The sequence below is a fragment of the Mustela nivalis genome, assembly GCF_964662115.1.
Source record: "Mustela nivalis genome assembly, chromosome: 9".
Classification (NCBI taxonomy): domain Eukaryota; kingdom Metazoa; phylum Chordata; class Mammalia; order Carnivora; family Mustelidae; genus Mustela; species Mustela nivalis.
In genome coordinates this window covers 91,750,473-91,774,216 of record NC_139028.1, presented here as the reverse complement: position 1 = coordinate 91,774,216, position 23,744 = coordinate 91,750,473, and the positions used below count along the sequence as shown (strand labels likewise).

Here is a 23,744-nt window from a genome sequence, read left to right as displayed (position 1 = left end):
TCCTGTATCTTGTGTAATTGCCTATTTTCCATAAACTAATACTAATCAGCCTTTGCTGTCAGGATGGAAAAGGAAATCTAAATTCATTGTCCAGTACTTTTTTTTTTTTCCTTAAGATCTTACTTATGCTCCCTGCTCACAGGGTTCCATGCCAGGATCCTGGGATCATGACCTGGGCCCAAGGCCAACACCCAACCAACTGAGCCACCCAGGAGCCCCAAGAATGTTTCTTTTGTAGGGAAAGCTGTAGGAAGACAGAAGTGTATATAGGATTAAGCAGCTGCCCCCAGGCACCATGAAGACCCTTTCCTATTGGCACATGTCAGAATGTTCTGAAATGGAGTAAGTAGTTCCTGCGTTTTAAAATTTTATCATCAGGCTACCAAATCAATCTATTGTGCTTATCTTTCCTTAAAAAAAAAAAAAAAATCAACCTACTGATTTTTTTAAAAAATAAACTTTCCCAATAAATGAATAATTTAAAACTAGTTAAAATTGAAAGTTAAAGCTATTCCCAGGATTCCTTTTGCTTCTTTGTCTTTTCTGGTTGATCTCTCCTCTCAGTTCCCAGAGTACTCATGATTCCCCAAATCTCCCCTGCAACCTCATTCAATTCTTGTTCCTTAGAATACTTCAGACTTATATATCCTCTCATCTAAATACACATTGTCTTAGTATGTTGAGTGAATGACCTGTCCTTCATACCAAGGTGTGATGGATTAGTTAATAATACGCTCATGTGTTACTTCATCAGCAAGAATGTTTTCACACATAGAAGGGCTCTAACAGTTGGCCAGTCTACCCTTTTGTAGAGCAAAGGACATTTCTGGTTCTGAGGTAAGACCACCACCCATCTTTGACTCTTTGTCTAAAGCTTGATGTAGCAATTAGGATGAGACCAATACCTAAACAGCAGCAAATAGCTAAGGGTTAATTTTCTCTGTGAAAAGCCAGAGGTAGGTAGTTGAGGACTGATACTGTGGCCCAGTGGTGTCTTCATTCCAGATTCCTTCCAGATTTCTGTTCTGCCATCCCTAGCACAGGGCTTTAATCATAGAAGTTTACCTCGTGGTTGCAATATAGCAGCTACAGTCATATTCTATTCCAGAAATAGATGGATGAGGAAGGGTAATGAGAAAAGGGACAAATTAAATGGAAAGTAAAATCAAACATAGGGCTGGAGGGGTAAACTAACCAGGTCTCCAGCAGTGATGAGGAGGATAGAGAAGGGAGGCAGGGGGTATTTAACACCGGCAGCATAAAGACCTGCTGGGAAGAACTTGGAATTCCACAAGTAAGACATGCTTACAAGTCTGAGTTAGGGCAGTAGCAGTGGGAGTAGAGTGAAAAGAGGATGAAACAGTTATCTACAAAAGAAAGTAAGTAGGAGTTGGTGATCAGATGTGAAAGAGTAGAAGAAATCAAAGGTGATTCCCAGGTTTCTGGCTTCATTTATGCAAAAGAAAATGCAGGAAATAAAGTTGGACACTGGAGATGAGATTTGGGTATATTTTGAATTCAAGATGCCTATAGGCCTTACAGATTCTGGCAATCAGTTGGGTGTGAATAGGAAGACTGAGAGTGGTCAGGGATGGACAATAAAGATTTGCAAATGATCTGCAAACATACATATCCCCAAGGCAAAACTAAGCGGATGCAGTATCCTCTCCGAGGAAGCACACAGCAAAGGACTCAGTCCAATCCTGGCAACACCGGATTTAGAAGAGGTAGTGGAAAAGACTCAAGACTGAAAGATCAAGAAGCTGGAAGCAAAACTAGGAGAGCGTGGCATCTCAGAATCCAAGAGTTCAAGGAGGGAACAGCTAACAGGATGTGTATGAGAAAATGCATATGAAAGAGTTCCGTAAACAAGGAAATACATGTATTCACTGTTTTAAGCAGACACATTTTAAATCAAAGCAAGTCCTGGTTTGAGACTCCCATTCATTGAGAGGAAAACCAAGATTTGGGCACCACCAGTGGAAAGTCATTCCCTGACATCCCAAAGCCACCAGAGGTAGCTTGGTAGGTCATGGTAGGTCATTGGAGAAGGCACATGTCATAATTGGTTATCATATGATTTCCCTGCATAAAATGTATCTTAGGCACTCGTGCAAAAAAAAGGAGACTGTGGGGTGGGGGGCACGTGGGTGGCTCGGTGGTTTAAAGCCTCTACCTCCCGCTCAGGTCATGATCCCAGAGTCCTGGGATCGAGCCCCGCATCCAGCTCACTGCTCTGCAGGGAGCCTCCTTCCTCCTCTCTCTCTGCCTGTCTCTTCGCCTACTTGTGATCTCTGTCTGTCCAATAAGCAAAATCTTCAATAAATAAATCTTCAAAGGAGACTGGGGCTGCAAGCTGGATTGGATAGCCAGCCCTGCCAAAGTGGGAGCTTGGCACCGGCACAAGAAAGTTTTTTGAAACATATTTTTAAATGAAGGGAACATCAGAATTCAGGAAGTTACATATTTTTGTTTCCTGTACCAAATCGGAGGAGGACACTATAAATTTTCTGTCTTGGGGATTTTAAAGGTCAATCTACTCGTAGTCACAGTTTTTTTGTTTGTTTTTTTAAGATTTTTATTTATTCATGAGAGAGAGAGGCAGAGGGAGAAGCAGCAGGGAGCCACGTGCGGGACTTGGGGATCACCACCTGAGCCAAAGCCAGATGCTTAACCGACTGAGCCACCCAGGCGTGCCGAGGTCTCCCTCTCTTTCTGAACCTGGGCGGGGAGCCTGTCACCCTGCGAGGAGTGGCTGCCCGGCTGCATGGCCAGAGCTGGTTGCCCGGCCGGCGCTCGGGTGTTCTGAGAACGCGGGGTAAGTGCCAAGGGCTCAGGCTGGCACCCCGCGATAGGACCCGGGTGACCTTGCACTCCCAGACCGCGGCCCTCGGGTCGGGCGGAGCCTCGGTGGGGGCGTGGCCTGCGGGAGGGGGCGGAGTCCGGCCCACCCAGGCTATAAAGACGGGCGGGGCGGAGCGCGCAAACGGCGCGGTGTTAGCAGCGGGACGGGTTTGCGGAAGGTAAGGTCCGAGGCGGGGAAGGGCCCGAGCAGCACCCCGACCTTCCCCGAGCCTGCGGCCCCAGCGAGCTTAAGCCGGTGTCTGGGTCCGGGCGGGCGGAGGCCCCCGAAGCAGGGGGTTGCTGCGGCCGTCCTCTCCAGACCCCTCCGAGCCGCCCGCGGCCCGCAACATCCCTGCACCCGAGGCCTTTGGTGGCCTTTCTGGGACTCCCCAGGGCGCCCGGCGGAACGCTGGCTTCCTTTGTGAACCAAAAGAGAAGCGCGGGGGACGGGGGAGGAAGAGGGCGCTCTTCCCGAAACACCCCAGATTCGGCGCGCGGTGCCCTCCATGGCGGCGGCAGTATCTTCCCGGAACCCCGCCGCCTGCCCTCGTCTCTCTGTGGGGAAGCTGTCGGAGCTTAGGGAGGGGACATCGCGCCTTGAAAGGAGGTTAGCCCGCTCCCCTCTCAGGCGAGTGGTCACGGGCGTGGTCTAGACGTACCAATTTGGAAGTGGGGAAAAGGACGGGGCCCAAAGGTAGACATTTTAAGTCCGAGGCTGGTGTGGCGTTGTGCTTGGCGGGGCTCCACCGCTCCCGGAGTCTGACAGCCGGGTTTTAGAGAAACGTTAGCTCGTGGTTTTTTTGTGGTTGCCGGTGAGAAGCAGGCTCTCCCCGGATGCTGGAAAGGTGCCGAGTTAACGTGTCCCGTTTGCCCCCTCGCTGGCACACACGCCCGGTGTCCGGGAAACGGCCTCTCGGAGGTGGCACACTGACCGCGGGCATCTGTGACTCACGCTGGCGGCGGCTCCCGACACTGTGTCCGCGGGAGGCCCCGTTTGTGAAACAGTCCACCCCTCCGCTGGCGCCGATCATTGTATCCTTTTCGAGGGTGTTTTCCGTCCACTGTGTCCATTTTGAAGGCGCCGCCCGCTGTGACCAGCTGAGTCTTAAAAAATCCTGTTCTCCCGGGGTGGTGACTTTCCTAAAGAGGTCAGGGGGGCCCCAGCGGAGACCTAGATCCCCACCCCTTTCACCTGCAATATTGCCACTTCTTTCTAAACAAATCAGCCCCTATGTTACCGATTTAGAGACGCAGCGCCTCTGCCATGTTAGCATGTGATAATAAATTTTTGAAAGGGAGGGAGAGACTTCAAAGGCCGTGGTTAACCCAGAGATGGTGTTCAGTTCACAGGGAAACACTTCCTTTCCACCACTTTGTCTGGCCTTGTCCGGCTTAATCTGTTGCCTCTGGAATCTGCCTAGAATCAGGTACAATTTGAAGCCTGGTGTGCAGTGAGCAGAACTGGTGAGTTTGCACTTCCCTACCAATTTCATGTGTCACAGGTTAGTGGTTAGGGGCCGGGCAATACCCCCAGGGTTTGAACCTTGGCTCTGCTGTTTACTGGCTGGGTAATCCTGAGCAAGCTCTTCAGCTTCCTCTTCATATCAGTAAAATAATAGACCCATTCTTCATAGGGTGTTATCAGAACTAACGGAGATAATTAGTGGAAATCAGTGTGGCACCTGTTTGTGGAGAACAGTGATGGCTGTTAATATTTTAGGGACTGTTGCTGTGACCCACAGCAGTTGTTCTTGTTCCCCACTGGGGTATCTCACTCCCAGTCCTCCAAGAAACCCACACCACTGTTCACTGAGGAGGTGGCAACATTTTCCCAAACTGTGGTTATTTACTGTGGTGGGAAATGTATAATCCTAGGGTGGGGAGAGAGTAGCCTCCCTGAGATCCACACAGGCCTGTAACTTGGGGCTTCTGTATTTTCAAAACAAAAACCGGAAACCTTTTGCTGAACTCTCATGTAAGGAGAACAGCCCATCATGCTGCATGGTTTGGAAGATGAAAGCCCACATTAAAAGGGCTTTGGAATGATGACAACTGTGGTGTGTAATGGAATTCATCTTTCATAGCTACAGGTCCACGCTTTTGAACAAAAGCAGATTTTTAAAAATTCCTGGAGCTATAACGTCGGGCCAGGCCACCACAAACAAAGCCAAGCCCAGAGGTGCTTGAGGTTTTCCAAAGGGGAAGACATATTTTTACCTAAGCCCCCGATCTTTGTGCAGACCTTCGCTGAACCTTCCACTGTGCATGCATAATCTCAAAGGGCAGGGCCTAGGGGAGGATCTCTCAGAAGAGGCCCTCTTGGGAAAGCTCCCCAGCACTTGGCAGCCCTGGAACAGATGGCAGGGCGGGCCCTCCTGAGGCAAGCTGCCAATTCATGTGGTTTAAAGAGTTTTGGGGTGGTCGTCTCTGCCAGCAGGACCTCAGGGTGGCTGGGGGGGGGGGCGCTGGCCATTATGAAGGCGGCTTTCTCTTTGCCTCTGCCTTCTGATGCAGTGACTTCTTGAACTGAGTAGTTGATTTCTGTCTGGGCATCTCTGCGTGCATGGCCCCTGCAGGTGAGGTATGTGGCCAGGATGGTAAGTACGCAAAGCTCCAGGCCTCCTGACAGTAATGCTAAGCCCCACTTGTGAGCTACCAGCCCCTGCTGAATGGAAGTGGGTCCACCCTGTGTTGTTCTGCCACAGTTTGTTGCCTTGGGACAGGTAACTTCATACCCTGGGCCTCTGAGAATTTTCCAGAAAATGAGCACATTGGGTTTTATTTTTGAGGACACTTCTAGCCTTAACTTTCATCAGCCTCTAAGGCACCACAGTCCTCGGAGCAGGGACGAAACTGCTGTGAGTCTCTTGCAACCCGTGCTGATGTAAAGTCTCCTTTCCATGGCCTCAGCTCAATATTTTATTTCAGAAGCTCAATTCACAAGAAGTCTCTCCTTCAGAGCATTTAACCTCAGACCTGGGTTTAAATGCTGCTCTATGTCTCAGTTTTCTACTGCTGCTGAAACAAATCACAAATTTGGTGGCTTAATGCAGATTTATCAACCTTGCGGTTTCCTATGTCAGAAGTCTGTCCCAGGCCTCACTGGGGCTGTGTCCTTTCTGGAGGCTTTTTTTTTTTTTTTTTTGAGTGAGAGAGGGAATGTGTGAGCAGGGTGAATAGGGGCAGAGGGAGAAGTAGAGAGAATCTTAAGCAGGCTCCACGCCCAGCATGGAGCCCAGTGCAGGGCTCAACCTCACAACCTTGAGATCAGGAGCTGAGCTAAAATCAAGAGTCAGATGCTTAACCAGTTGAGCCATCTAGGCACCTCAAGATTTTATTTTTAAGTAATCTCTACACCCAACATGGGACTCAAACTTACAACCCTGAGATCAAGAGTCGCATGTTCCAGACTAAGGCCCTCTTGCTGCTTCTGTTTTCCCATCTCTCTGATAGACACTGCTGCCGTCCTCATCCTCTTCATTGTAATCACCCACGTGATTCTGGATAATCCAGAACCATCTGTAACTTTAATCTCTGCAAAGTCACTTGCCATCTAAGGTGGCCCGGGGATTAGGGTGTGGACATCTCCCGGGAGAAGTGTTATTTATCCTGTCTACTGCTGTTGCCTTAGTTCAATCCCTACCTCAACCCTCAGTACCCTCCTTTGATAAACAGAGGCAGGAATTAAATTTACTTCACAGCATTGTAGGAGGATTTGGTGTAGTTACGTAAACACCAGTGTAGCAACTGGCCATAACTTTTGCTCACTGAAAGAAGTGTTTGCTTACAGCTGGCATTCGGTGACATTGGACCCCAGTGTCATCACACGGGCCCATAAAAGAAGCAGCCTTTAATTATTTAATCAGAACGGACAGCTTCTCTCACAACATTGTGAGAGAAGCTTCCAACCCAATCTAAAGTAGCCTGACCCTTGTCCCAGGTCCCCCACCAACCCAGTGGTTCTCAATGTGTGCCTGGTTAGAAATGCAGAATCTCTAGATGGGACTCAGCATCTGAGTTTACCCGCCCTCCAGATGATTTTTTTGGCCACTCAAGGTTTAGAACCAGTGCTGTGTCCTTATTTTATGTTCCTCCTAGTCTTTAGTGCTAGCTGGTGTCCACCTCTGGTAGCTTGCCAAGAGCAGGGCCTTGCCTGTCCAGCGGGTCACTAATGCAGTGCCTGGTAGGACACCTGCTCCCAGCAGACAGTTGTTGTCGAGACTGAAACTACTTCACAGTAGTAAAGAGACCCACTAGTGAATTCCTTTCTTTTGTTTCAGTTACATCATTAAATAGTTAGTGTGTTAAATGCTTTGTAGTTAAATTCCTGTGGCTCGTTAAATGGATAGATATTTGGAAGGACTGGTTGGGGCTTTTGGATGGACAGTAACATGTCTTTGCTTTCCTTTTAAAATAATGGCATCTGGGAGAATAATGGAATCTAGGCTCACACTATCCAGAAATTTGTTACCCAAAACATTTTTGGGAACTTGACAGGGAATGCCTGTGCTTGTAAATCACCTTGCATTGTCTTAGCTTCCTTTACGTCTCAGCGGATCCGAGCGAGTAAATAGTGATCAGGCTGACATGCATTTGTCCACTTGCTTCTTCCTTAACCTGCTATGTTTTGGTCCACATTGGCCTATGAACTTCTCAAGTCTTATTCTTATGTTTTATCATTATATAAAACCAAATTACCCTTTCACAAGTGAGGAGTGAAAGTAAAGGGTTGTTGGACTATTTGAAGGTCGTGTGAGTTGGCAGCAGTGTGGGATTAGAATGTAGGTCTCTCTCTCTCAGGACTTCTAGAAAATCCCCTGAGCCTCATGTTTTACAAATATGGAGTATGACTAAAATAATTGCTGTAAGACAGACTCAGGAGAGTATGTGTACACGAAACCTTTTTTTTTACCTCAGAGAAGCCAATTCTGAAAGGTAGTATGTATGTTTTATACCTAATCAGGTTCAGTAGTAGAAAAATAAAAAGTTAAGAAGCGACAAGTGAAATTGTTCATAAGTACATTATCACCCTGCTATCATTTCGAGGGCTCTTTCTATAAAAATGTCTACTGTTAAGAGAATATATTTCGGTATGAATAAGCTACCAATAGTTCTACCATTCTTTCAACCACAGGTTTCGAAAATGTTCAGAAAAGGTGGTTCAGAAAAGGTGGTACGGTATTCTAAGCATTGTATCTTTAAGAAACAGGAATAACGGGGCGCCTGGGTGGCTCAGTGGGTTAAAGCCTCTGCCTTGGGCTCAGGGCATGATCCCAGGGTGCTGGGATCGAGCCCCACATCAGGCTCTCTGCTTGACAGGGAGCCTGCTTCCTCCTCTCTTTCTGTCTGCCTCTCTGCCTACTTGTGATCTCTGTCTGTCAAATAAATAAATAAAATCATTAAAAAAAATTAAAAAAAGAAAGAAACAGGAATAAGAATTATAGCTTATCTTTAGACTGGCTTTTTCCTTAATACTTAATTCCTCATGGCCGTGCACTCCTCCCAAGGAATTATATACTCATTTACTTCCAGGCACATCTGTTGCCAGATGTTTGCTATTTTAAACAATGGGTATGTATCCTTGAGTGAGTAAGGAGTATTTTCATTTACCTCATCCTGTGATGAGATGCCAGAACTTCTGAGTCAAGTGCAGAACCTCCCAGGAAAACCTGTCCAAACTCCCTGAGGCTGGCTTCAGGTGAGTTTTACAACCCCAAAATGGTGTTTCCACTGGGCTCACCCGTCTTTATTCAGTGGACCTTATTCAGAGTGGCTATGGTCTGTTTGCAGTCATTATATTCACTTTGGCTGTTTCAGTGAGTTCATATGTTTGGAAAAGAGAGCGTTGAGGCCCTCTGGGTGCAACTTGCATGGAAGCGTTTGGCGTGGGTGGGTTGGAGGAGTCAGTCCCGCTCCTCTGCCTCAGCCACCATCCGATGAACATGCATCATTTAAAGTATCCAGTTGGGGCTGTTTTAGACCAGGGGGGAAATATTTGAAATCAGGAAGTTCAGTTTGTTTGTTTTCATTCCGAGAAAGACTTGCCAAGGGGCACCTGGGTGGCTCAGTTAGTTAAGCGTCTGCTTTCTGTCTCAGGTCAGGATCTCAGAGTCCCAAGATCAAGTCCCACACCCAGCTCTCTGCTCAGCGGGGAGTCTGCTTCTCCCCACCCCCTCTGTACACTCTCTCTCTCTCTCTCTCCCAAATAAATAAATAAATAAATAAATAAATAAATAAATAAAATGACTCCAAACACTTACAGTAAAAAAGAAGAAAGAAAAAAGATTTGTGAAAAGATAGGTGATAGATGCCTCCCCGAAGAGAAACATTATTATGTGCGGATTTCCCCAGTATTTCTGATTATGGAAGTCATGCCTGGCTCCTGAGAGAACAGTTGAGGAAAATATGGCAGAAAGCAAAGGGTCAGGAAGAGAAATAAGAAATCATAAGGAATCCTGCATAGCGTCCTCTACTGTCAACTGTCAACATTTTCGGGGCATTTATAAAATCGCTTGAAAACAACCAGGTCTTTCGCGTCCTCTCTCGCCCCCAACTCCATAACAACGTTTTGCCCTCGGAAATGGTATATTTTTGTCATGGTTGTTGTTGAAGACTTGGTCCTACTTCAGTTTGAACAGCTTCCTCTTGGTATTCACACATTGGCCCCTTCCTTCCTCCACGATCTCTGCCCTCCTGCAGCCAAGTTACCCTGCTGTGACCCTCAGCCAGCTGGGTGGCATGTTGAAACCAAGACCTGACACCCCTTCCAACCCAAAGAGCTGGGGGCTGCTCGATGTTTGGGGCCTGAGATGTCCGCGGTCCATTCATTTCAGGGTGTTTGTCTGGGTTCCTCACCTACGGCTCCCTACTGCACCCACCCTCCCCCAGCCCTCGCCCCCAACACCCCCTCCCTACCCAGCTGCTTCCTCCCTGTAACCTCACTGCTTTGCAGTAAGGCTGTAGTGGCAACTGCTTTTTGAGTGCCTCCCGAGTGCCAGGCATTGTTCCCTGCGGTGTGTGTCCTTATCCCCAGGCTGGCTGAAGGAAGAGAAGCTCAGAGGTTGAGTTAACCATAGAAGAGGAAGAGCTACAGCTGCCCGATGCCATGATCGAACTCTCCAGACCAGACCGGAAAGCCTCTCCCTTCCCTAGTTCTTGGTTTCTTTTCTGCTTTTGTTAAGAGATGAGCCTTTCCTAGGAGAGGTTCTTTGTCATGTGGTCCATCCAGGAACCCTGCTCCGTGTGGCGTGGCATCCTCTTTGTCTCTCGTGGTGGTGTCATTCACGCTAATGGCCACTCCCGGGGACCTGATCCCAGCAGTTCCCACCAGCCTGATGCCTCTCCAGCTCCTGAGCTGGGTGGGGAGCTCCCCCCACCTCCTCCGGGGGGACTCTGGATGTAGTAGCCATTGTGCTCGCGTAGCTCCTGCCCCTCAGATAGATTCCTTCCTCCCCTTGCTCACTCGCAGGCAGCTGTTCTCCACAGACTGGAGCCCTGCCTCACTTGAGCATGTAAATCCTTCTCTCTCTCCAGAAACTCCTGAGAGAGAAAAGGCGGCATGGGGAGCTGGCAGGGGGCTGAGGCCCTGGTCACTCACTGGCGAGGGGAGAGTGGCTGGGGCTCCAGGCGGGGGACATGGGGTGCCAGCAGGAGGGGCTGAGTGAGGCCTCTTCCTCATCCATTAGGGGACAGAGACCTCAGGGCCCCCACCTCTCAGGGTCAGGGGACAGGAAGAAAGACCTGCGGTTACTCAGATTCTCAAATGGGAGGTGCGGTAGACGTCCCTGTCCGGGTCAGGGCATGAGGCCTGTGGGTGACAACCACCGCTTCCTTGTGCTTGGCTGTATCTCAAGCACATACTCATTTAACTTGTTTTATCCCATTGAATCCTCACGGTGTTGGGAAGTGCCTCTGCAACCCCCCTTGTTACAGCTGGCCTAAAAGTGGCTCGGGGGGCAGTGACCGAGCTGGCCCTAAGGGCCAGGCCTCTGGTCCACCAACATCTGAGCTCTCCACCACTGCCCTTGGCCACCTCACGTCCTCACTGTGCAGGGTTGCTGAGGGCAGCTACGCCCCAGCAGGGTCGGCATGGGGGCGGGGATGGCCATTCATAGGCTATTGTAGATATTGAAGACCCCAGAGGGAAGAGGACGTTACTCAACTTGTAAAGGAAGGTCGGGCTCTGTTTGATTTTCTTCCTGGGTCCCCCACCCAGGAAGGCAACCTGTCTCTTTCATCCAGGCATGACCTCCTCTGTGTATTTGACTTTGGGCAATGCCAGAACCTGTTCTTTCTGCTTCTCAAACTCTCCCCTGACCTTGACCAGTTTTCTGAGCAGCAGATGACCTTCAGAGGTATAGAGATGACATTCCTAACAAGGTTGGGGCTGTTCACCCAGCCAGAGCCCCGGGAAGTCCCGGCCCGTGGGGCTGAGAGGAGGAGAGCGTGGGCACCCTGGTTTAGAGGCGCTCTTGCTTCCTTGTTCCAGGGTGGGGTCAGGGAAGTAGCGGCGGGATTAGGAGCCCCCTTAGATCTGCCACTCATGGCTTAGACTTAGACAACAAGAAACACTCTGTGTTTTAGCTTCCTTGTCAGGTGAAAGGAGGGTTTGAATCATTTCAGCCCTCCCGTTTCCTCCCCTGATACTCACTGCCACAACACTTAGGCATTAATGTAAGGGCACTGGTCATCGAAGTTACCAGGACCCCTCTTTATTTCCCCAGACAACAAGGCGCTGTCTGCATCACGCTTGCTAAGACGGGGAGCCAGAGCTTCTGAGCCTGCTGAACCCTTGCCTCCTATTCTGTGCAGAAAGCCTGCCAGTGCCCTCCAGGGTCACCGCTTTGGTCTGACACACTTAGTGGCGTGGCCTGGAGAGATGTCCCTTGCTATGCCCCCATGCTCAGCCAGCATCTTGGGGTGCGCCAGCGCGGTGGGAATTATAGTCGCTGTATTATTTTTCTCGTATTCTTATTTGACTCAGTAGCCCTTATGGGGAAGAAAGTGTTATCCCCACTGCATGATCACGACCACTGCAACTTGGAGGGACTGAGGTTTCGTCAAAGGTAACTCTTTTCTCCTGGCCACTGCAGGTGGGAGCTGGGGCAGGGCCTGGCTCTTGCTGATGCTTGGCCTGCTCTGCGTTGACTCCCAGTAGCTGCCCCTTTGGCCAGGACGGGGAGCATTTCTTCAGTAACCTGAGGTCTGGGGGCAAGAGGAAGGACCAGGAAAGCACCTTGGCTCATAGCACCCCAGACCATTGCTTTCTGTGCAACTTCTTCCTCGTGTTTCCTGAAGGCTCCAGGCCTTCCTCCTGTCGGTTTCTGAAATAGTCCTTCATTCTTTGGTGCATGACAAGCCTCTGTGTCCCTTCCTTGCAGATTCTGTGGACAATCACAATGGGAAGCAAAGGAAGTTTCATCTTTCTGCTCATCCTCGCTGTGCTCTGCCGTTCAGGTGAGTGGTCCAGGGGACACGGATTTAGAGCATCTAGGTCACCTTGGTCAGAAGCTTCCTTTTTCCTTAGGCCTCAGGGAGACGGAGTGGATGCCACTGGCCTCAGACCTGGCTTTGCTTCTTTTGCCTTCCAGTGTGACAGGTCTAGGGGTGTGTGACAGGTCCTTCCTACATGACATTCTTGCTCTCCTTGGAGCACCTTCCTGAGTGACACCCCATCCTGTGTGACAGTAGCTTTCGGGGGAGAGCAGGCCTGGGGGTCCATGCAACAGCTAAAGTTTCTCCCTCTCACCAGCTGTTGGCGACCCCAGTGGGCCCCAGCTTTAAAGTGCTGAGCTCCTTCTGCATGGGGGTGACTGCTGTGTGATAATGACGAGGACAATGAGGACAATCTTAGAAGCAGTGGCAGGGGGCACCTGGGTGGCTCAGTGGGTTAAGCCTCTGCCTTCAGCTCAGGTCATGATCCCAGGGTCCTGGGATCGAGCCCCACATCGGGCTCTCTGCTCTGCGGGGAGCCTGCTTCCTCCTCTCTCTCTGCCTGCCTCTCTGCCTGCTTGTGATCTCTGTCAGATAAATAAAGAAAAAATATTTAAAAAAAAAAAAAAGAAGCAGTGGCAGCAGCCTGTTCGCAGCATTCATGTGGCTACCGCTGTCCTCAGCATTTTGTGTGCACTCGGTTACTGAATCCTCATGTCAGCTCTGTGGAGTAGGTCCTGTTTTTGCCATCGTTTTAGCAATGAGCAGAGTAAGGCCCAAAGAGATGAAGTAATTTGTAGAATGTCACACAGAAGTGGTGGAGCCCGAATTTGAGCCCCAGTGGACTGGCACCAGAGTGTGCTCTGAACTCCTTCCCAGCCGCCCCTCCCTGGTTCCTGGAAGTAGTTGCATGTTCCCGAGTCTTAGTTCTTTAATGGTAGAAATACCTTTGTTACTGGGGCACCTGGGTGGCTCAGTCAGTTAGATGTTCAACTCTTGATTTCTGCTCAGGTCCTGACCTTAGGGTCGTGTGACTGAGTCCCGGATCAGGCTCCACACACAGTGGGGAGTCTGCCTCTCCCTCTGTCCCTTCCCCTGCTCACTCAGTCTCTCTCTCAAGTAAATAAATCTTTAAAAAAAAAAAAAAAGGAACAGCTGTGTTACTTGCTTTGCTTCATGATAAGGATCAAATGTTTTTTTTCTGCCTCTGTCTGGTTAGTTCGGCCAGTTTTTCAGAGGTTTTTTTTGGTGGGGGAGAGGCAGAAAGGGAAGTAGTGACGCAAGGAGCGATGAGATCTCTGCCGTGTCAGAGCACGTCTGAGATGCTGTTAGCGTTAGCAACTACTCTAGACTGAATTTTTTCTGTGTCCTAGGGACGGGGCCAAGCCTAGTCTTGCTTATCCCTTCCAACCACCCCATGAGGGATCTTTGTTGTTATTCCCATCTTACAGTTGAGGGAACTAAGGCAAAGAAGGAATTTGCCCAAGGACACGTTTGGATATGCTTTCCCTTTCTGAGAAGAAAGAGCCCTCATGACCTGCCCTCCCCACCTCTGTTACTGGCCCCTGGGGTCGGTGGTGATGGGGCTCACGACATGCTTGTCTCTCTTCTTCTGCCCGGTGTATTTCCTGTGATTAGAATCACCTCCTTGCGCCCAATCTCCCCCAGTCGGCATCTGCTTGGGTTTGGGGCCAGCGCCCATGGTGTGACAGGTCCCCAGCCCTTCCACAGAGAGTGAGGGTCCCTCCGGAACTCGAGCCCACACAGGGAGACGCTTCCCTGGCTGCTGTCTGGGCTCTGAGGAAAATGCAGGGAATCCTCCCTCTCACCTCCATTAGCCCAGAGTCGGATCCCCTCACAGTTTGTGCCCTTTCCTTTTGCTCTGGACTGTTAGAAGAACGTCACAGTTAAACCAAGCTCGGGTTTCAGAACTCTCCCTTTGTAACGTGGGAGATCTGGTTTTCTCTTCAAACACGGAGCTGGAAGTCACAGAGCCTACCTCTCATGACAATTCTGCCAAGATCCAGAACTTCGCCTGGAGGTATATGGGATCCCTGCACACCCCAAATGAACACATTAGCTGTGTCTCTGCCCCCACAAAAAGTTAAGGGTGAGCTTTTGTTCCTCTGTTTTCAGCAGGTTCCCTAGAAGCCGAATGAGGTCTGGCTTTAGCCAGAAGTCAGTCCTCAGAACAGCCTTTTCGGGTGACCCTCCCAAGTATCCAGGCTAGAACATTCTTCCCTCTTATATCCTCCCCTCCCACGCACGTGTACACGTCTGGAACAGGGAGAGGACTCCAGAAAGATCACATCTTCATCCCTTCTCATGGTGGCTCCCCTCTCACATAGGCACGACTAACCCTAACAGTGGGAGGGAGGAGGCAGAGTGGGCTGACGGAGCCCGGCCCCTGGGTGTGGGGGCTGTCTCCCGCTGTGCTGCTTTGGGTGTCCTTCGGGCGTCCTTGGGTGAGCCGCTTCACTTCTGCAGGCATCTGTCTTGTCATCTGCAAACAAAAGTAGGCAGGGGAGCTTTTTTGGACTGACATTTCAAAGGTTAATCTGGAACCTTCATAAGTCAGAGGGCCCCGTGCTCAATGGGATTTCACACTGGTGACAGCAGTGTGGCCATTTTATATGTTACAGAGAGCTTGGTTCCTGTGGTGCTCAGATAGTGACAAGCCACTTTCTTCTGGCCTTCTGGAGAATTCCCCTGCCCTGTGTGATGAATGTAGGCTTTGGACTTAGAACTACGAGTCAGCTCTTGGGTTCTAAAACCCACACTTGGTCTGGGTTTAACATGACATTCTTCTATGAGATTTTACAGATTTCATTTTTGAAAATGTCTTTTCACACAGATAGGTACTACCGGATAACTGAGTACCAGTCTAGGAGAATGTGATCGAACAGAGCGTAGTCATGGCCTGGAAGGCATTTATAGAATTCTGTTAGTCTTTTTTCCTGATAGTTTCCTTTTAATATCTCATTACATTACAGATTAAGCATTTCCTTTTTGTTTTTAAATCACTTCTAGTTGAAGGTAAGGGGAATCTTCTCAATTTCCTGGTTATGTGGATTTTATTATTTATTTATTTACCTTTAAAATTTTATTCACTTATTTATCAGAGAAAGGTGGGGGGAGGCACAAGCAGGGGGAGCAGCAGGCTCTCTGCTGAGCAGAGAACGGGATGTGAGACTTGATCCCAGGACCCTGGGAGCATGACCTGAGCCGAAGGCAGACACTGAACCGACTGAGCCAGCCAGGTGTCCCAGTTATATGGATTTTGAAATATGGAGATTCCTTTTGCACTTCTCTCTGGGTCCAAAAAATGCTGCTGGAACTGTAGTTTGAGGTTGGGAAAATGTATCTGCTACAGGTTTGTGTGGGAAGGGAAGCATGTCGTGAGTTTCTGACCTCGGCCCCAGACCAGGCTCCCTTTTGCTGTCAGGAGGACAAGTCAATGGTGATCTTACAAGCACTGACAGATTTTGTTCCTGACTCTAGGTCATAGCCTGACATGCTACGCCTGTATTGACAGTGAAACCTGCAACAAGACCACTGTTTGTTCAGTTAATCATGATGCGTGCCTGTTGGTCAAAGCTGGTAAGAGCGTGCCCCTTTCCTATCTCCTCAGGGTAATGGGATGATGAGGGCACGGGAAAAAAATGTGTGTCACACTCATTCTCATGAGACCTGCATTCAACAAGCAACGGTTACCATTTAAGAAGTAAAAATAAAAGCACCCTTCAATCTTATTCTATTTTTATACCCTCTACCACAAAGTCCTTTTAGGGGCATCATCAGGAAATAAGCTGAACGTGTCCGGTAGACTCATAAAAGGATCGGGAGACCCACAAGTTCAGAAACCCTGATAGAAAGGTGGAGAAGATTAATTTCCCTAGAAAGGAGAAATCCCTCAGTAAGTAAGGACACATCAGCGTTATCCTGTTAGACTGGATGATCTGATGATCATTTTGATGGAAAGTCCTGGAATGTGGATAAGATTCTGATTCCTATATGGGAGGTCCTTGATTCTTTTGGGGGACAGGTCCTCTGCTTCCAGAGGACCACAATCATTAATTATTAATCTGGAAAGCACAGTAAGTCCCCCGGAGAGAACGTAGCCGTTCATTCCACAGATATTGGAAGACCAGTTATGAGTGAGTACATCCGTCAAGTTGACCCTGATCATCTGTGTCTCTTGGACTTCCCCACTACAAGAAGTGTAATTTCCAAATGAGAGAATAAAGACAATATTATGTGTAGAGGAAGAATTAGATTCGCAGTTAGGAGCTCTGAACTCCAACCTCTGTCCTGCCTCCAGAGAGTTTTCTCTGCCTGTGGCTTTTGATTTATGAAATGTGTCCGTGGGATGGTAGAGGAGAGGAGGTAGAGTAGAGCCAGAATTTTTTCCCAGCTCTCAAATCCCAGTGTTTCCTACTGGATTGTTAAACCTTTTTCGAAAAATTTTCCAACTTGATTAAAGTATAATTGACAGGTAAAAATCATGTATACTTGAGGTGTATAGTGTGATGATCTGAAACTCGTGTCCACCGGGAAATGATTACCGCAGTGGTCTCATTAATACATCCATCAGCTCCCATAGTTACCCCTTTTGTGTGTGATGAGAACACTAGGATCTACCCTCTTAGCAAATTTCAAGAACATAATAACAGTATTAGTGACTAGCCCCATCACGCTATAGATTAAATACCCAGAGCTTACTCATCTCACAATGAATTGTTCAGCTTTTAAAAGTGGTTCACGCAAATAACAAGACACCTATTCAGAGTGGTCAGAGTCCAGAAATGCTGGCAAGGGTGTGGTGTGGCGGGTGCTCTTGTTCTGTGCTCGCGGGAATGCAGAATGGTGCAGCTTGGCAGTTTCTTAATAAGCTAAACATACTCTCACCCATGATTCAGTAGTCACTGAGTATTTACCCAAAGAAATTGAAAACCCATGTCCACACAAAAGCCTGCACACAAATGTTTGTAGTAGTTAAGACTTGGAAGCAACCAACATGTCCTTTGGAAAGGGAATGGGTCAACAGACTGTACGTTGTAGTGCGTCCAGACAGTGGACTAAAAAGAAATGAGCTATCAAGCCATGAAAAGACATGAAGGAAATTTCAATACATATTAGTAAGTGGAACAAGCCAATCTGCAAAGGCTACATTGTGGATCATTCCAGCTGTAGAACGTTTTGGAACAGGCAAAACAAGGAGACCGTAAAGAGGTCAGTGGTTGCGGGGGGTTATTAGGAAGGAGGGAGGGATGAAAAGGTGGAACACGGGATTTTAAGGCAATAAAACGACTCTGTAAGATACTGTATTGGTGGATATTTGTCCTGCTTTGTCAGACCCCACATGACACCCAGAGCAAACCCAGTGTAAATCACGGACTTTGAACAATAATGGTGAATCCATGTCATTTCGTCAGTTATCACAAGTAGACCACTCTGGCGGGGGACGCTAAGAACAGGTTCTTTAGGGTAGGGAGGGGACCCAGGGGGCTAAATGGGAACTCTGTACTTTCTGCTCAGTTTTGCTGTGAATCTCAAGCTCCTCTAAAGAATAAAATCTATTTTTCAGAAGGATAATATGAATCTTAAATATTTTTCTTCTTCATGAACTTAAGTCCTAAGACTTCAGCTTTGCATGTGATGATAGCAGTTCTGCAAATAGAGAAATTCTGATCTCACAGTAAGACAGATCCTACCAGAGCACCTCAGTCCCCCTCCAGCTCGGATTGATGTCACCTGGGAGACGCATGGCACACTGTCCCCACAAACATGAGTCAAAAGTCAGGTACTCCAGTGGAGAAATCACTCCACTACTCTAGCCACACCCCACCCCCTCCCCTCCTGTAAAAGGGGAACATTTCTCTCCCAGGGTCAGAGGAGAAAAGGGTTATGTGGGTGCTGTACAGATGAAGTCTAGAAGAGAGGAGGCAGGTGCTGGGTGTTCATTCAGCCACTATTTACTGGCATCCCGGCCAGTCCCAGAACTATAAACCACGTGCTTATTAGACTCTGGCATAAGCCTTTGGTGACAACACCCAGTGATCGTTGCCGTGATAACCTTCTGACTCAGGGGCATGCCTAGAGGTGCCAAGGACAATGAGGGACTGTTTCTTGGTGATGTTAGACTCAAACTGAAGTCTTCAAAGAGATCAGAGATGATGGGCCCAGCAGAGAGAAACTCTTAACATTCTGGGGACCTCTGATAATCCACTTTATTTGGGTAATTCTGCTAGTGGCCTGGTGAGGAGCTCTCCATCGCAGGTTGTTACGCAAATGAGATCATTGAAGTAGAATCCTTGGCTCGCTGCAAGCCACGAGTAAATGATTCATTGGTAGCAATTACTAATCAACTACTGTCAGCTTTCTCCAGGCTGTTAGGCGCCTCCAGTTAAAATTCTGGGAACTTGAATGTTTTTCCAGCTCCGGTTCCTAGTTAGGATCAGGTAAGGCAGTAACTCATGCTCTTCACAGCATCCTCTAGTTCAATATTAGCACTTAGTACTAATATTATATTAGTACTTTGCTTAAGTACTTATCAAAAATAGAGGCCCTGGAACAGTCTGTGGCCTCTGCCACTTGACCAGACTTCGTTAGAAGCCAGCCCAAATGCTCGTCCCCTCTGAGGGGCAAGATGGAAGAGTTATACCGGCAGTTACAAATATAGTTAAGTTCCCAGCTAGGAATGAAATTAAGTTAGTTACAAGTCCTTAACAAGGAAGTAGGCATCTGTATGGGGTTTTTGTTTTTGTTTTTGTGTTTTTTTCTTTCCAGCACAAAGGATAGTAAGAGAGTGATCCCAGGGCCAGCACAGTCCCTTCTCTGTCGGGATGTGTCCAGCAGCTAGCAAACCATCTTGCTGCACACTTATTTTTGGAGAGGAAAATTGACCATAGTGCTTCTCAACCAGCACACTGGTTTTCCCTTAACATAATTTTTCTGAATATTCAAAAACCACAAAAGATACATGGCATAGATACTTTGGGCCTTTATTTTTCAATGTGTATAGAAACTGGGACCATAATGGCATGTTTTTTTGGGAAACTCTTCCTGTATTACTGAATCATCTAATGATTTTTAAATGAAGTTTAAAATATTTTGAAAATAAATCCACCCAATGACTTAAAAAAAAAAATCTCAATTCATATAGAAATATATAAATGAAGGGTAGTCTTCTGGGAAGCAACCCCAAGAATCCTTGGGAGTCTTTCAGAGAAAATGAGCGCATTTACCCTCAGACTTAGACTTCATTTATGCATATGGCCCCTGTTCTACATCCTGGTCTGCATCCATTCTATCGAGATCAAATTCCCCTACCAGAAAATGTACATTTTACAGTGTACAATTCAGTGGCTTTTAGTATACTCACAGGGTTGCACCAGTTTCACCACTGTCTAACTCCAGAATATTTTTATCCCGAAAAGTAATCGCACATCCATTAGCAGTCCCTCCCCACCACTCCTTCCCACACGCCCTGGCAGTTACTAATCTACTTGCTGTCTCCCTGGATTTTCCTGTTCTGAATTTACTGGAAACTGAATCATGCAATGGCTGTGGCCTTTGTGACTGGCTTTTTCCACCAAGCAGAGTGCCTTTAAGGCTCACCCAGGTCGAGGAAAGTATCAGGACCTCCAGTTCTTTTTGTGGCTGAATCACACTCCACTTTTTGTTGCTCTATTCACCTGTCTTCTGGGTTTCCACTTGGTCGCTGTTTTGAGTCCTGCTGCTCTGAACAAGCTTTTGTGTGTGAATGTAGTTTTCAGTTCTCCTGGGTAGACCCCGCGTAGAAGTGGAATGGCTGGGTCATATGGTAACTCTTTTTTTTTTTTTTTTTTTTTGGAGTATAGTTGACACAATATTATGATAGTTTCAGGTGATTAACTTAGGGATTTGACAAGTGTGTGCATGATGCTGTGTTCACGAGTATACCTATCACGTGTCCCCTTATACTGCTGTTACAGTGGCATTGACTGAATTCCCTACACCATCCTGTCTTCCCATGACATGTGTTCCTTAACTGGACGCCTGTACCTCCCTCTCCGCTTCACCCGTTTTTGCCAACGACCCCACTCCTTTCCTCCTGGCAACTACCAGTCTATTCTCTGTATTTATAGGTCTGATTCTGCTTTCTATTTATTTATTTATTTGTTTTTTTAGATTCCACTTATGAGTAGAATCATATAGGATTTGTCTTTTTGTCTGTACTGAGTATAGTACCCTGAAAGCATAGTACCCTCCATGTATGTTGTCTCCAGTGGCACGATCTCATCCTTTTTTTATGGCCACAGGATATTCCAGTGTGTGTGTGTGTGTGTGTGTGTACCACATCTTTATTCATCTATCAATGGACATATGGGCTCCTTCCATGTCTTGGCTATTGTAAATAATGCTGCTTTAAGCATAGGGGTGCATGTATCTTTTCAAATTGGTGTTTTTGCTTTCTTTGGGTAAAGGCCCAGCAGTAGAATTACTGGATCATAATGTATCTGTAACTCTATTTTTTAACTTTTTGAGTACTTGCCAGACTTTTTCAGAGGATCAGTGCCATTTTGCCTTCCCACCAGTGGTGGAAACAGGTTTCCAGTCTCTCTACTTCATCATCAACCCCCATTCTTTTCCGGTTTCTGGGTTAAAGCCGTCATAGCGGGTGCGAAGGAAAGCTCATTGTGGTTTTGATTTGTATTTTCCTAGTGACTGATTATATCAAATTATATCTTTTCCTGTGCTTCTAGGCCATCTGTGTATCTTTTTTGAGGAAATCTCTGCATCTTTTGCTCATGTTTGTATTATTGAGTTGTGAGAGTGTTTTCTATAGTCTGGATACTAGACTCATCAGTTATATGGTTTGCAAACATTTTCTCCCTTTTTGCAGGTTGTCTTGTTTTCTATAGTGCTCGTTGAGGCACAAAAGTTTTTCATTTTGATGGAGTCCAATTTATCCATTTTCCTACATTTCTTTAAACTCAGACTCCACTTTGACACATGCAGGCCTGTGTCCTTCCTTACCTACCTGGACTTCCATTGCATGGAACTCTACCCTAATTTTTTCAAATACTTCTTTAGTAATAGACTGATTTTTGTCTTTTAGTTTCTTACTGTGACAGACAGTGATGCCGTGACCATTCTCGAGCATCTCTCTTAACCTTTTTCACAAGGGATGTCCTAGAGTAAATTCTAGAAGTAGGATTGTTGGGTCAAAGGGCAAATGGGCTTAAAAATTGTATCAAACCTCTAATAAAACATCAGCTTGATTGGCTGTTGCAGCACAAACTCTCCGGACTCCGATGAACTAGGGAAAAGCTCCGCCTTGACCTGTATCATCATTTGCCTAGTTGTTCCCTTTTCCAGCCCAACAAGGATGCCCATTCCCACCCCGATGTCTCTACCACTGGAAGTGGCTATGTTCTAGGAAATAGAACCGAGAGGTCAGAGGCAGGTACAGAACTGTCCCCACTTGCTTGCTTACCCTTGTGTGTATCTTTCCCCCACAGATCCAAAACTTTTTTACCGCCAGTGTTGGAAGTTTGATGACTGCAGCTACCTCTCCATCTCCAAAGCCCTGGGGCTGAAGAAGCTCGAGTACAGCTGTTGCCAGAAGGACCTGTGCAACGGGAGTGCCAGGGTCTCTGGGATGACAGCGCTGATGCTGTTCCCCCTGCTGGCGGCAGCCTTGACGCTCTGTCTCTAAATCAACACTGGGAGGCCTTCTCCTAAACTTTCCGTGTCTCCGTATACTCCTTATTTCCTTGGCTGCTGCATGCCCAAAGCTTTATTTCACCTGTCCCGTTGGGCAAAACTAACACTAGCTTGGGCAACTTGGTGACGAGAGAGACTCTGAGAGACGTTGAAGGTCAGTCCTGTGGGCAGCGAAGACCAGTCGGAGGGACATGGTATAAAAGGGTACAGCACGTGCCATCTGAGCTCGGCCGCACGTTCCTTCCTCGGCTTTTCACAAGAGCAGCCTCGCAGGGACAGCTTGAGTACCTCAGATCCTCTGCAGGGCCCGGTCATGATTATTTCCCCTCTGATGGCTTGGAGGTGATTTTTCAATACTCTGATCTGGGGGGGAGGGCGGTGGTACTGGGACAGGGGGTTCTTTTCAACAGCCTCTCCCAGGGAATGCTTCATCCTCTCCCTTTATGGCACCCGCGCTGCCAAGCAGGCCCGACCACGCCCCCACATGTGGGCTGTTGGGGAGCGGCCCTGAGATCCTCAGTGCTGGGTGATCGCAGTGACCTTTGTAGTCTCAACTCGTGGGGGTCTGGCAGGGAAGGAGGGGAGCTTTCCACACGGCAGGGCCTTGAACTCCCCAGGTCTGTCTTCCGAAAGGTAGCAGTGGCTAAAATCTGAGTTTTCCTCTATCACTCGGTTGTGAATGGGCTTTGCTTGTCTGCAGTAGAGAAACTTAGCATCTAATAATGATGTGTGAAAACTATCCCTTCAACTTTTGCATCGGATTGGTGGGGTATCTTGGCTTTGTCACACGCAGTTAAAGTCTGAACGTTGGGACATTCTTTGTTAAAAATAACTCGTAGTGGGGCACCTGGGTGGCTCAGTGGGTTAAAGCCTCTGCCTTCGGCTCAGGTCACGGTCCCAGGGTCCTGGGATTGAGCCCCGCATCGGGTTCTCTGCTCAGCAGGGAGTCTGCTTCCCCATCTCTCTCTGCTTGCCTCTCTGCCTACTTGTAATCTAGAGATATCTGTCAAATAAATAAATAAAATCTTTAAAAAAAAAAAAAAGACTCGTAGTATTAAGGGTTCCTATTTTAAGTAGTAGTGGTAGCAGGTCTCTTCTTTTGCGTCTGGATGCTATGTGAACCTGGCGGCAGGATCCTCTCTGGCTGCAGTGGGGTCCTCCAGATGTCCTCGTGAATAGCAGCAGGGGTGCGTTTAGCCAACGACACTGGGCCTGCGTTGCCCCCTGGCTGACTTAGCACAATTTGCTGAGGAGCATAATAACCAATGTTGAGGCTTTCAGAAGCACTCCTGGTTTCCTAAAAAGTGGTACACTTTTTTTTTTTAAGATTTTATTTATTTATTTGGCAGAGAGACAGAGATCACAAATAGGCAGAGAGGCAGGCAGAGAGAGGGGGGGAAGCAGGCTCCCTGCCACGCAGAGAGCCAGATTCGGGGCTTAATCCCAGGACCTTGGGATCATGACCTGAGGTGAAGGCAGAGGCCTAACCCACTGACCCACCCAGGCACCCCTAAAAGTGTTACACCTTTTGAGGAAGAGTTTTGCCTTTTTCTTGGGGCTGTTGCTGAATAATTCGCAAGATCCAGCAGTCGGAAGGACACTTGTTTTCTTATCATCTCGGCTGTCTCACAGCTTGGCTTTTTGCAGATGAAGGTGGGACTTCAGGATTAACATTTTTTTTCACTCCCTTGCTCATGTAATTTATGTAACAGGCTGGAATGACTGATGCCTTTCTGAAAATAAAATGTAATCAAGTG

The 23,744-nt window shown here is 47.8% G+C and overlaps 1 protein-coding gene across 4 annotated transcripts; it reads left to right on the top strand.

Annotated features, from left to right (window-relative positions):
* The first annotated feature begins 2,918 nt into the window (after window positions 1-2,918).
* On the top strand, window positions 2,919-23,744 carry CD59 (CD59 molecule (CD59 blood group)). 4 transcript variants are annotated; one of them, XR_014316318.1, is made up of 6 exons: window positions 2,919-3,023; window positions 4,188-4,308; window positions 12,225-12,300; window positions 15,778-15,876; window positions 21,783-22,838; window positions 23,492-23,744. XR_014316318.1 is itself a non-coding variant. In XM_082748941.1 (5 exons), the coding sequence occupies exons 3-5, from the start codon at window positions 12,243-12,245 to the stop codon at window positions 21,977-21,979; spliced, it is 354 nt and encodes a 117-aa protein (XP_082605067.1). In that variant the 5' UTR covers window positions 2,919-3,023; window positions 4,188-4,308; window positions 12,225-12,242; the 3' UTR covers window positions 21,980-23,030. The 4 variants fall into 4 exon arrangements, 2 of the variants coding, with proteins under 2 accessions (XP_082605067.1, XP_082605066.1); XM_082748941.1 differs by lacking the exon at window positions 23,492-23,744 and having other exon boundaries at window positions 21,783-23,030; XR_014316319.1 differs by lacking the exon at window positions 4,188-4,308 and having other exon boundaries at window positions 2,927-3,023.